General features: G+C 43.7%; 1 protein-coding gene across 2 annotated transcripts in view; it reads right to left on the bottom strand.

Annotated features, from left to right (window-relative positions):
- The window catches only part of LOC311355272 (NLR family CARD domain-containing protein 3-like), a gene marked incomplete at its 3' end in the record, with an annotated part of 39,139 nt that overhangs the window by 11,373 nt on the left and 13,853 nt on the right, over positions 1-13,913 (bottom strand). The window contains exons 1-5 of one of the 2 annotated variants that reach the window (XM_084475021.1): positions 2,611-2,717; positions 2,183-2,296; positions 1,994-2,104; positions 1,808-1,909; positions 1,104-1,173 (exon numbers count right to left, since the gene is read on the bottom strand). In XM_084475021.1, coding sequence (XP_084331147.1) covers positions 1,104-1,173; positions 1,808-1,909; positions 1,994-2,104; positions 2,183-2,296; positions 2,611-2,693 — 480 coding nt within the window. In that variant the 5' untranslated portion in view covers positions 2,694-2,717. Of the gene's footprint in view, positions 1-1,103; positions 1,174-1,807; positions 1,910-1,993; positions 2,105-2,182; positions 2,297-2,610; positions 13,225-13,913 lie in introns of those variants that run through there. The other variant, XM_084475020.1, reaches the window with a different exon arrangement.

Raw genomic sequence — 13,913 nt, 5'->3', positions numbered from 1 at the left:
TTTCGGGGATTATGTTCCCAGTTTGATCTCGGACGTCTGGTCACTTTATATCATATATCAGAATATTCTATTACTGTTAAACCCACTATGAATATTAAAACATGCCGAACCATGTGTCCTGTATCAAAAACAAACCCTAAAATCTAAAAACGTGTGAAAATCTGTTTGGTATTCAGTGGGGTATGATTAATTAAATGCGCTGACAGTTCATTGCACCTGCCAAACTGTTTACACTGAGTGGAGCGGTCAACCGGTCCAAGATGGCGGCCGCTTATGATGCTACAATGCTAACAATGCTAGAGAATGAGAATATTTCTACATTCGAAACGTCATGCACTAGGGCGTGGCTAGGCTGCCACGATGCGGAAGCAATTCTGTCCTTCATGTTGCCCTGCGCCACTGAGCAGTTTCCATAGGAATGAATGGGCGCCATGTTTCAGTCCGGTGTCCATTCTTTATAGGTCCATGGTGCCAGTAGGCAGTAGTGGTCGATGCAGCGTCTATTATTTATTATGTCTATGGTCTTCATACCCTGCTATTACTTTTCACCACTAGGGGTCAGTATTCACACACCTACCCTGGCTGTATCGTTGATAAGTAGAAGAAAATGAGTGTAAACAGAATCAATAAACATACTTTGCGGTTCATCCACCTGTCTTCCTAATTTATTGATTCATATTTATGAATGTAATGTTTGATGAAGAACTATTTGATTGATATAAGATTATATGATTCACTAGGTAGCTCTGTGTTAATGGGCCCCAAAGGTGAATTAATAAAAACCTTTCTTTGGATAAACTGGGTGACCAACTGTTGGCCCTTTTCCTCCCTCTCAGCTTTCTGTTTCTCAGCAACCCCGACTTCTAACTCAACGACGACGTGTCAAACTTCTGACAGTCTGTACTCCGTCTGTTCTGCTTGTAAGCGCACCGAGTGGAAGACTCGCTCGCTCGCTGAAAACTGGATCCACGCAAGACTGAACCATGCAATAAAGAGAGAGAGGTAAAATATAAAGACTATACTGAGCACACCCCTCCCCACCCCCCCCGCTTACGGCGCTCCTGTGTAGAGCTGAAGTCAAATGTCTTGTTTCATTTACACACCTTGATCAGCTCTGCTTGATACTGCTGTACAGACTGAGCACTGCTAACCTTTGACCTCTCCTGGGGTCGCCTGTGGAGAGAACGCACGCACACGCACACACACACACACTTTATTCTACCTGGATGAGAATAGTTCATACTACAGTAAACAGGTTAATAAAGTATTCATTCCATATGAAGGTCAACTAAAAGCTTCATGATTATATTTAGATCACAGCCCTGCTCATCACCATGTCTACACTAATGACAACTCCTCAGTGTTACATAACATACAGTATAACAAACATAACATCCATAACATACAGACAGCAACCCCTAACCCTAAGCCTAACATTGGCTGGCCAGCGTTCTGTCAGCTAGAATAACCTGTTAACTCATAACAGACTAGCAGTTAACAAGACAGCAATAATAAACAACTCCCCTTCAAACTACCAAAGAATTTTAATCTTCCTGAAATCCTCGTCCTCGAAAGTTCTGCTCCTCCTCTGGCCTCTCATCCTCCCATCTGTGATCCACTGACACGGTGACCCCAGCCTACAAATGAATAATGATGCTGAATCTGTCGGGAATCTTAGACACGTGTCGTCTGTTCTTTTAGATCACAGCCATCTAGTCCTGGATCCTCCCTACATATTAAACAAACCCAAAGACACAAATATTTCCTGAATTGTCAGTAAAACTACTGGTTTGTTTAAAACTCCTACCTCTCCTCACTGGAGGGGCGTCCGTCTTTAAGGTCAGGACGATTAGCCATAGAGTGGTTGCTCTTCATGGGTCCAGGGGAGTCTGCTCTCTCCTGCCTCCTTCTAGAAAAACAAACATCATCTGGAAGTTAGGATTTGTGGATGTTGTTTAATGTGATCATTGATTTGATAAATCCTCCCCTTTACTTAGAAGGTTGCTGATTTCCATCTTTAAGGTCAGGAGGAATATCCATAGACCAGTCACTCTTCATGGAGGCACAGCTGGGTGCAGGGGAGTCTGCTCTCTCCTTCTGGACTCTTCTAGAAAAAATAAGAACCAGGATTTATGGATGTTTGATAGATGCTGTAGTTTTATAATCTTTGACCAATCCTTACCCTTCCTCTCTGGAGGGGTGTCCGTCTTTAAGGTCAGGAGGATGATGCATTGACCAGTCACTCTTCATGGAGACACAGCTGGGTCCAGGGGAGTCTGCTCTCTCCTGCCTCCTTCTAGAAAAACAAACAACATCTGGAAGTTAGGATTTGTGGATGTTGTTTAATGCGATCATTGATTTGATAAATCCTCCCCTTTTCTTAGCAGGTTGCTGATTTCCATCTTTAAGGTCAGGAGGTTTATCCATGGACCAGTCAGTCTTCATGGAGACACAGCTGGGTCCAGGGGAGTCTGCTCTCTCCTGCTGCTCTGGGCTTCAACACAACGCACACACAGCTTTTACTCAGACTAATGATGGAGTCATGAATGATATCACTGCTGAGCTCTGAGATGGACAACAGTCACAGACAGTGAGACATCCTCTTCTTACCTCTTAGATTTGCTCTGGCGGCCATGTTCCCCAGACAGAGTGATTTTAGAGGTAGGACCCCCCTTCTCGCTCTCTTCATCCATAGTAGACCGGAGACCTGGACACAAACACAACTACATTTTGTTTCTGTGGATTCTGCTTGAGTACCAAACGTTGAATGACTGCAGTGAAGACTTCCTATCCTCCTCCTGTCTGACATACACACACTCTATCACTCTCTCTGTCTAGAGCTACACACAGTGGCAGAGTGGTAATCTGGAGAGTCGGGAGAATTCCCGGTGGACCGTTAACGTTTCGTGGCCGCCGGGCTGATTACTGCGGGATAACAATATTGCGTTTATAAAAGTTCCTTGCTGCTCCGTCTGGCAGCCTGAGCTGTGCGCCCTCAGCCTCTCAAGCCCAACACACACCACCGCCGAAGAGCAGTGCAGCACAACGTCAAAAAGAACGCCCCCATTATTTCCGACGTACTAGCCCACACCGGCATCGCCTGCCCCGCTAAGCTTCACGCCACTGTTCTATTCCCTAGCGTCGGGACGCGTGAAAAATCGCTTTTTTAAAGCTATTTTGTACATCCCGGGTTGATACAAGGTCTTGTACATATGGAGATTGTTGATACAGTAGATGAATAATTCCACAATGCAAAATGAATGAGCAATGGCAGTAAATAAAGTGACTAAACCGTAAACAAAGTGCCTGACAGGACATAAGTAACTATGAATTAATGTAACAATCATTGTAATCACAAACAGCACTATTGGTGCTAGGGGCGGCGTTTGACACGCGTAAACTGCGCACCGCTGTGCTTCGCTGGCGGTGTGTGGCCGGCTTCCGAAACGCAGCGGTGCGCAGTGAGCTAGTATGTCGGAAATAATGGGGGCGTTCTTTTTGACACTGCGCTGCGCTTCGGCGGCGGTGTGTGTTGGGCTTCACTCAACACACGCAACACTCACAAACTGTCATAGTTGCAACCAAGTCGGTATGTGGAGGGGGAGTAAATGAGCGGCCCCTCCCCAAGTGGTACAGCCCAGGTGGCCATGAACTGGGATTGGTCAGAAAGACGTAACAGCTATGACATTGAACTCTCGTGCAGGCTCGAAGAGGGTTGTAGTCTTTTCACTCGGTTCTCCATCTCAACAGTAGGGCTAGTGGTGTGTTCCAGATTCCTCGGATACCTCGGAAGTGGGGAAATCTCCCAACTTTCGATTTTAAATGCTCTTACACACTTGATTACATTGCTACTTTATTCCAGTCACCAATTTATGCATTGCACGGTCTTGCTGTGCGTGCAATACAATGTAAAGTTGTGTTGTCCATTTTCGAGCTGGTTTGCTAAAGAGGCTAATGTAGCTAACAATAACAATGACTAGCCAATGACGACGCGATCACAAAGACGAACGGGAACGCTATAACAGGAAATTACATCACAAGTGAAACTCGGAAGGCTGGTGTCCGAGGCATCTGGGCCCCGTTTCCCGAAAGCATCGTTAGCCAACGTGGTTCGTAAAGTTCATCGTACGAGCATCGTAGAGTTTTCACATCGTTTCCCGAAAGCATTGTTGCTTAACGAACGTTGTTAAAACCCTCGTAGCTAACGAGGGCTCCAGGGGCACTCGTAGAGCGCTAAGAGCATTGTTACCTTAGCCTCAGTGGAGTCACCAGCTGGACATTCTGTGGTATTGGATGTGTTTTATTAAAACACGTCATCGAATACCACTGAATGTCCAGCTGGTGCAATTTCGCAATACCCCAAAAACAGTGGTTACTGCCGATATATTACTCGTAGACTACTGTTAGATTTAAACAGCAAAGACAGAGACATGTTAGAAGTCAACAAAAATATAATTTATTGCAGCAATTTAAAATTCCAAAAATAAATGTACCGATCAAATGCCACGTCACAAGGCAACCCTATCACAAGGCATATAATAAAATCAAATGATTCCATTGCTCGTGTGGGAGGTCATTTGCGAGCTGCACTTGCTGTCTCCCTCTGATTTTAATTCAACCATCGTGGTTAAAATATCCTCATATTGATCAATGACAGAAGACATACTGTAGGCTACATGAATCATGCTGAGACCAGCGGGTGTCTGAGAATTTCTGCAGGCGTTTTTTGTTGCGATTGTTTGCCATAAAGCACTGTAGGTGCTTCGGTGAGGCTGTGATGAAGTTCACTATTTATTGGACCGTGTCTAGACAGTTACGAACATCTCTGACCTTAGTGGAGTGCACAAACGCCAAGTTGAGAGCGTGGTTTCTGCAGTGAACGTAGACTGCTTTGGGAAACTGCGATGCATGCCTTTCCCGCTTACATTGCCCGCACCATCATACCCCTGCCCAACAAAATGGGCAGGATCTAGACCAGCAACAGCAATAGCCGTGTCAATGCCTCTACGTTTGAATATTAATGAATTAATGGAACGTTGCATTTTTAATGTTTACACCAAAGATTCTAGACTAGAGAGTGCGCGCCAATCAATGAAACCTAATGCGGAATCAGAGAAAGTCTGCCCTCTTTGCAGCGCAAAGCATGTTTCAGAAATCAGCACATTTAGATAAATGCTATAGTTGTCACACAGACACATTTTTTATTTTTCTAATATGGAATTACTTCAGGGGGGGAAAATGCTGTGAAATGTACTCACGGTGCATTCAGGATTAGGACTGATATAGCATATGTCGGCCTAGGCCTAATAAATTGTGTTTTAATATTTGTAGCATTCATATTTGCCTATTTTTTTCATAGGCTACTCTGCTGTTGGCCTTGATGGGGAGATATTTTTTTACTGCCACAAAATATAGTTTCATCAAACAACATTCCTGCGTCTCCCCCTCCTACAGAGCCCATTTCAGCACTGTGTCAGTGGACAGCTACAAGCCTATGAACGTCATAAGAGCAGTGCACGCTTATGTTAAGAGGAGTTTCGGAAAACGCTCAAGAAAATTTTACGAAGCATCGAAAGATCTTTCGTAAGAATGATTGTACGAGCGTGGATCCATCGTTATCGGGAAACAGGGCCTGGGAACACACCATAGAACCGAGCGAAAAGACTACAACCAAACGTAAACAGCCCCCCTTTCCGTTTCCGGCCAACAATGAGTCTTCCAACAGAAATCATTGAGATGTACAAAATGCGATAAATATGCAATAAAACACAACAGAAACTGTATTTCGCTACGATACTTGATTTGGAACATCAACAAACACCACTAACCACTCGGTTTCATTTCTGAAAACGAACGTTTAGGGTTGTTTAAAGGACAGGTTTGTGCATGCATGTAGCCCAGCTTGTAGCTGTCCACTGACACGATGCTTCGTAAAATTTTCTTGAGCGTTTTCCGAAACTCCTCTTAACATAAGCGTGCACTGCTCTTACGACGTTCATAGGCTTGTAGCTGTCCACTGACACAGTGCTGAAATGGGCTCTGTAGGAGGGGAAGACGCAGGAATGTTGTTTGATGAAACTATATTTTGTGGCAGCAAAAAAATATCTCCCCATCAAGGCCAACAGCAGAGTAGCCTACGAAAAAAATAGACTAATATGAATGCTACAAATATTAAAACACAATTGATTAGGCCTAGGCCGACATATGCTATATCAGTCCTAATCCTGAACGCACCGTGCGTACATTTCACGTCATTTTCCCCCCCTGAAGTAATTAACAAAGTTGAGATGTATTTTCTTTCTCTTTGTTCCACGCATGCTGCTTTAATCCGGTCACCAATGTATGCATTGCACTGTCTGTATGTCTTGCTGTGCGTGCAAATACAATGTAAAGTTTTGTTTTCGAACTTGTTTGCTAAAGAGCCTAATGTTGCAAACAACAATGACTAACCTGCTACTACTGCTGCCTAGACTGGGTAGCCCAGCTGGACTAAAGAGAAGGCCCAGCGTTTAGGAGTCGAGTCTCGGAGAACGAACGAGACGAACTGAAACGGGGAATCAGGTCGGTTCGTTCTTGTTAAAGAGTCGTTCATTCGAACTGATTCGACTGAACGACCCATTGCTAGTCGGCATACCAGCACAAAAGGCCAAATGGATAGCAGCATAATGGCGCATTTCCACTGGCGGGTACGCTTCGGACCCAGCACGCCTCAGCCCAGTAGTGAGGGTTCGATATAGCCCAGCTCAGTTACGGCACATTTGCAGACTGAACCGATCCGCACCCTCTGGTGGAAATGCGCCACAAGTACCCCAACGGAGGAGTACTGCGAGACGAGAACGGCTCAATACGGCTCACGCCCGCTTTTAGCGATGGAGACGCGACCCGTGCCGCATCTTTGCGGACTGAACCGACCCGCACGCTGCGCCATACACACTATCAGTGTGTGACTATCATGTAAACGTACTGACTCTCTCTGTCTAGAGCTACGCACTCTGTCACCACTATGTCTAGATCGATCACACACACACACACACACACACACACACACACACACACACACACACACACACACACACACACACACACACACACACACACTCTATTGAGGCACTGTGTCATCTGAAGAAAACACTAATTCAGGAAACGGTACCTTATCTTCTCTGTGATGAAACAACACAGTCTCATGGCGCATTCTATGGCAATCCAGGCCGGTCATTCCTTCCCGGATTTATATGACCGCATGACGCGTCTGATCTGAAAGCGTTTCATTGCAACCATAGACATAATAAAGAGTAGACGCTGCATCGACCGCTACTGCCTACTGGCGCTGACGAGCCGTGGGGCCGCCATCTTGGACCGGTCAACCGCTCCACTCAGACAGGTGCGATGAACTGTCAGCGCATTTAATTAATCATACCTCACTGAATACCAAACTGATTTTCACGCATTGTTTTTTTTGCTGCAAAGGTCATACATGTAGCCATGATACAGGACACATGGTTCGGTTTTAATAGTCATAGTGGGCTTAACAGTAATAGAATATTCTGATATATGATATAAATCAAATCTGGGAACATAATCCCCGAAAAGGGGGAAAAACGGAGACATTTCCAGTTTGACTAGCAATCTGATTGAAAAACCTAATGTTGTGTCTTCAAAAACAAAACGGGGACAGGTAGATTTTCTGTATTTAGCCAGGGACAGGCAACCTAAAACACCGTGGTGAAGTTAGTTTTAGGTTGGATATTTGATGGATATTCAGTCCAGTTCCAGCCGCGACTTCACTGAGATTTGCCCAGCAATAGCAGCAGGAGAACGGTTAGCGCAGCTCCCAGAGCCTCGCGGTGAATCGCTGGAAACTGATTTAGGGGCCGTCATTAAATTACTTCACGTAAATATAGCAATACAAAATAATTGCATTTTTAAAAATTGTTTCCATGTCGTGTGACCCAGTGACTCCAAACCAGTATCTAATTGTATTATGGTGCGTTCACATCGCTGGGAATTATGGGGAAAACATTTTCGCGACGTCGGAAAGTTCTGACGTGTGTTGACGTTGTAACCGTCTGTTGGCATCGACTTTGCTCAGTTTGCTCAGCTCAGCAAAAGGATAGTAGGCAGCTACAAGGAAATAAAGGCTTGCGAACTTGAAACTGTTCCTACTAAGTTCTGTTTAGTTCTGACTGTTTTTTATCGGATAAAAAAACCCTGCTGTGAATAACTTTTAGATTCCCAACGCAGTGCACAAGAACGGTCGCTAACCCTAACTCAGACTCAGCTCCTCCCTCGTTCTCATTCTCAAACGAATCACGGTCTTGCAATGGTGCAAACGATCATCAATCAACACAACAATACAACATTAACTAAGTTCCTTTCACCACATTCAGTGGACGAACAGCGGCTCGCGAGTCAGCACGTCAGTGACTAGTGGCTGGGTTTGGGAGTCGAGTCTCGGAGAACGAACGAGACGAACGTGACAAACTGAAATGGGGAATCAGGTCGGTTCGTTCTTATTAAAGAGTCGTTCATTCGAACTGATTCGTTCGCAAACGACCCATCACTAGTGTCTATATGTTGACTTTGTATGGAGTCGCGCCACCCTGTCGCATTTGGTGTGAACGCGGCTAAGACTTCAAGGGTATATAAAGTAATGCTGTACTTTGTATCGTCTGTGGTGCAATCCTGTGACTCTCAGAGTATCAAAATACAACTGGAAAAACAGAAGCCAAGGAAACACTTTTTTGAGTTGGTGTAACAGAGTTGAAAAAGATAGAAAGACTCAGAAGTGAATTCTCACAAAATGATAATATTAACATGCCATGGTTAATATGCATGTTAATCCGCATTCACCAAGGTTGTATATGCCCAGCATTTAGGAGCCCTCTCAGGGGGTGAGGATCAGTGGAGCAGTGAGAATGAGGGCGCGGCCCGCTGCTCTGCTGCCATGTGCTGAAACACGTTGGAGGGTTAGCAGTAGAAGCTTCTCACTGACTCTGATGCCAGTTATAGTATCTATGCTTTGTGAAGGAAGAAACTTCACAGAGATTTCTAGATTAAATAAATAAATATAATTGTAACTCTGTAATGTATGTGAGTGTGTGTGTGTATATAGTTCACCAGATTACTTATTTTTTGTATATGCATGTGCTTAAAATGGGGGTGAATGGAGACTGCACTGTTGTGTGTGTGGTAATATCCTCCCTCCACACTGATGAAGGGGTGAATGGAGACTCCGCTGTTGTGTTGGAGGAAACGTCTCCAGAAGACTTGGAGGATTTTAACTGAACAAACGGGAAGAATCATCTAACACACAAGAACCTTCAGTTGATCCACTGAGTTGTTTATTAACATTATGCTTTATGAACAATTACAAATCAAAAACAGGTATCTTAAATAACTGAACATGTTGACTTGTTCACAACAGAACACAAAGATCTTCAGTTCAAAGTCATTCACAACATGAATATCTACCCTTTCCCATAGAACACTTATCATCATCTTTGATTATATTGTTAAATCTGCTTTAAGTCACGTTCCATGTCAGGCATAGCAAAATAAATACTGATATTGGATTCCTTTAATACAATGTTGAAAATATATTAAATATTGTAGTAAAATAACGTACCATCAATCAACATTTAAAACACATTTTATATTATAAAGTAAATCTTTGTAAAACCTGCTTAACCCAACGGAAGATCTTAAAAGTAATTTCATGGTTTATCATGCTGAACCTCAACAACTTCAAACGTCCCCCTAACAGCTGGTCCTCAACAACATCAGGACTGTGAGGACCCCCCCAGACCCAAGCGGCCCCCTCTAATCTGACCCTCAGCAGCCCAGCTGAACACAGAGAGGGCTGAGAGATGAACCACAGAGAGACACTGATGTTACGTGCTGCTTCTTACCGGCACAGACCTGATGTGTGTTCAGATCCATGAACAATGTGTGTGTGTTTGTGTGTGTTTTATGGGTGTGTGTGTGTATATATTCATGATCGTGTGTGTGTGTTTACATGTGTGTGTCTGTGTTTGTCTGTGTGTGTGTGTGTGTTGTGGAAACACAACTCTGGCATAGCGCCCCTGGAAGCCTAGAGGGCAGGTTTCCCATTTCCACCAGATGGCGGCAGAGAGCGCATTGGTGCCAATCAGTGAGACGCGGACTGCGGAGCACCTGAGGAGCTGGTGGAGAAGCATGGCTTAAACAGCCTGCTTCAAGGCTCTTTCAGGGCTCTCCTGGTTCTCGCGGTGAGAGACAGATCCACGAGGGGGAGAGACCTCTTCGTGGGTGACGTGATTCCCTCCAGAGGGACACGTGTGGTTACAGAGAAGGGGATTTTGGAGGACTAAAGGCCCATTCACACCCTACGGTAAATACGGATACGGACACTTATGTCCGCTCCCGGGGGTCGTTTCGTCTGTCAGTGGGTCCGTCTCTTATGAATCCGGAGTCCTCCGGACGAACCGGAGCAATACCACCGGAGATCGAGGCGGCAGTAGAGGCAGAAGTCCAACCATTCGTGAAAATAGAGAGAGAGAGTAGTAGGCCTATAATATCTGATATGTATATATATTTTGTATTTAACGTTTTATACTTATATATTATACTATATACCTGGGGCCGTATTCACAAAGAATCTTAGGGCTAAAAGTAGGTCATAAGTGGCGAATTTAGGAGTAACTCCTAAAAATAATGGGTGTGTCAGTCTTAAATTTAGGACTCCTAACTTTTTTCACTAAGAGCAATTCACAAAGTATTTTAGGCCTAAAAGTAGCACCTAAGTCTAGGAGAGCTTAAAAGTCCTCGAGAGGACTCCTTACTCAGTAAGACCTATTCACAAAGAATCGTAAAATGGCTGCGAGACGAAATGTTTTGGAGACAATGGAAGACTGTGAATTGATAAGGCGATATAGGCAAAATCGTGAGGGTATCAAACTTGTTGTGGAATTAGTGAATAACACTCCGATATTTAGCAACAGGGAAAATGCAACTTTGCAATGACGACGATTTAGGAATATCGCAACCATCAGTGATGGTTAAAACACACAGGGGCAATGTTACAATTGTACCTTTAATCATCCTTAATTATTTAATATATAAATATGAATAAATCACTTAACCCATCATTATTTGTCTCATGTATTAATAGTAATACAACACTTTAATCATCATTATTTATTTCAAATAAAAATAAATGGTTTGAAGTAAAAAATAATAGGCCTATAACTACTCTTACTTATGATTACTATCTAATCATTTATTGTAAGATAATTTATTGTATTGAGTTCATAATCTGCTCAGTAAGGAGTCGGGAGTCAGACCAGTTGGGCTTTCGCTTGCGTTTCACGTTGTCTTCTCCTTCATTCATCATGATAGGAGGACTTGAACGGTGGTATGGGCTGATATTTAAAGTGTTTAGTGACGTAGCCACGGGTGTGCATGGGTGTGCCTGGGACACCCAAGCTCTGGCTATGCCCAAACTGGCGTAGCCAGAGAATTGTGCTGGAAATATGCTCATTGGATAATAGTTTGCAGGGTGCTTTTAAATACTTCCTTGATATAATGCAATTTACGTATTTTTATTGTTTGCTTTGGCTCTCTTTTTAACGTGCATACAACGTCATTATCGTGGTCTGCACAAACTTGTCATCGTGCGTGTATTCTGCTAACTGCACTGTCCATAACTGTTTGATAGGACTTCATTTGAAGCCTAGGCTATTTCCTTATTTTTCGTTGATTTAGTGGGCTCGTTTGTGGGAAGTTGCGAATGAGTTTCACGGAGACCGCCGGCACTCAACAGCCAATCATCGTACTGACCGCTTCAAAACTCGTGCATGAAAATCGACGTAAGGGGGCGTTAGGGGGCGTTACTCTTAGTTCACTCTTAGTGATTTATCCTTAGTATGAGTAGGTCTCAGCGGCTTTGTGAATAACTTTTAAGAAAAAACTCCTACGTAAAATGTTTTATCGCGAGTTAGGAGCACTCCTAGCGGTAAGATAAAAAGCTTTGTGAATACGGCCCCTGACCTTATAATTTTATTGTTCACCTGCTTTGGCAATGCAAATGTATATTTTTCATGCCAATAAAACGTTTTTGAATTAAAATTTTGAGCAGAGAATCTGCAGGTTGGTGAGGGGTGTCACATGGCACCGCATACACTTTTTGCGTTTTTTTTTTGTTGCCGATTTCGAATGACAAAGCAAAATCATCTCCTCTACAGATGCCATGTTTGCGATTGTCGATGCCGGTAATTTGCGACACGACAGTCGCTGCCCTCTAGAGGATGTATTGCGTAACATCCATAACAACACTGAAACAGGACGGAGGTATGAAGGGTAGTACCGGAGACAACGTTTAGTACGGATGGACGAATTTCGTCCGCATCCGGAGGTATGAATGGGTCTTGAGATCTCACCCCCGACGAACCAGAAGCCGGGAAGGATGTTATACCCAGAATACACGCCTCGCACGGAGACCGGGACAGTGCCGGGACAGAGCTGGAGACCAATGGACCCACTAGTCTCGGAGGCGACCGGCACGACCGCGGAGACCGCCAGAGAATCCGCCATGGCTCACGGAGCCCAGACTTTTCTTCTTTCCCTGTGTGTGTGTGTGTGTGTGTGTGTGTGTGTGTGTGTGTGTGTGTGTGTGTGTGTGTGTGTGTGTGTGTTACAATGGACACGGAGACACTGAGGCACCAGGCTTACCTAACCTAAACCCCGGGAGGAGGACCTCCTGGGTGAAGGTGAACTGGAAGGTGTGGATGTGTGTCTGTGTGTCTGAGGACCCTCCTACACCTGGAGACACTCGGTAAAAGGACAGAGTGCCAGCAGGCAGGTCCAGATACACTCCTACTCTGTTAGAGCCAGCGGGGCGGAGACATATGACTGTTTGACTACCATTGTGAAAGGCAACGTAATCATCAGCACGACAAAGAAGACTCCAAGACTTGTTGTTCCCTCCAAGCGCGCTGTCATAACCCCCTCCTCTCCTTGTGATTCCTCTGTATGCCACTCCTATATGAACCTCTACTCCCCACTCTACCTCCCAGTAACAGCGGCCAGTCAGACCCTCTCTACACAACACCTGGGTCCAGGAGGCAAATCTCTCTGGGTGATCAGGATACGACTGGTCCTCTTTAACCCGCGTCACCTTTCTGTTGTCCTCAGACAGAGAGAGTCGTCTGTGGGCTGTGTTTGGGTCCAGTGTGAGTTCACAGGCATCTGACGGGAGAAACAGACCAGACATGATAAGGCTTCTAAACCATTTTTATTAATTAATCATCATAATCATCATTATTATTATTGTTATAACAAACGGCATCACCCTTGAAGATAACAGTATTCTAGCTGAAATCATAGGTGAAATAAATGTATCATTATAAACATATACCACATTGAATATGATGTGGTATGTCTAATGTTAAAAATAATTATAATAATTACAAAAATATTAATTACAATAGCAACAAGATAATAGTATTATTTATGATGTCCGTTTTTGAATATAAAATACACGTATAATTATGATTAATAGTATCCTGATTATTATGGTGTTATGTCTAATGTTCTAATGATAGTAATAAATGAAACTAGAAAATGCATGTCCTGCAGAAAATGCGCAAACAGTTTGTAACCGTTTAAGCTTGACATTGTGTTTCTAGGTTTAATATTAAGGTTGTTTAGCCTCCGGGATGACAATCCGGAGGCTTACGAAGTTACCAAGTTACGAAGTCTGAAGTAGTTGAAGAGTCAGAGAATAGGCTGCGTGCAGCACTCACCTAACAATAATCATTATATAATCACAACCATTATAGTAATAATGGTTATTTAAATATAATTTACAGACCTAATTATAATATTACAAATAAAAATAATCATCATAATAACAATGATAATGTATGAACATCTTT

The sequence above is a fragment of the Micromesistius poutassou genome (assembly GCF_964030765.1).
Source record: "Micromesistius poutassou genome assembly, chromosome: 11".
NCBI classification, from domain to species: Eukaryota; Metazoa; Chordata; class Actinopteri; order Gadiformes; family Gadidae; genus Micromesistius; species Micromesistius poutassou.
Note: the sequence above shows the minus strand (reverse complement) of the source record. Positions and strands in the feature narration are given on the sequence as shown.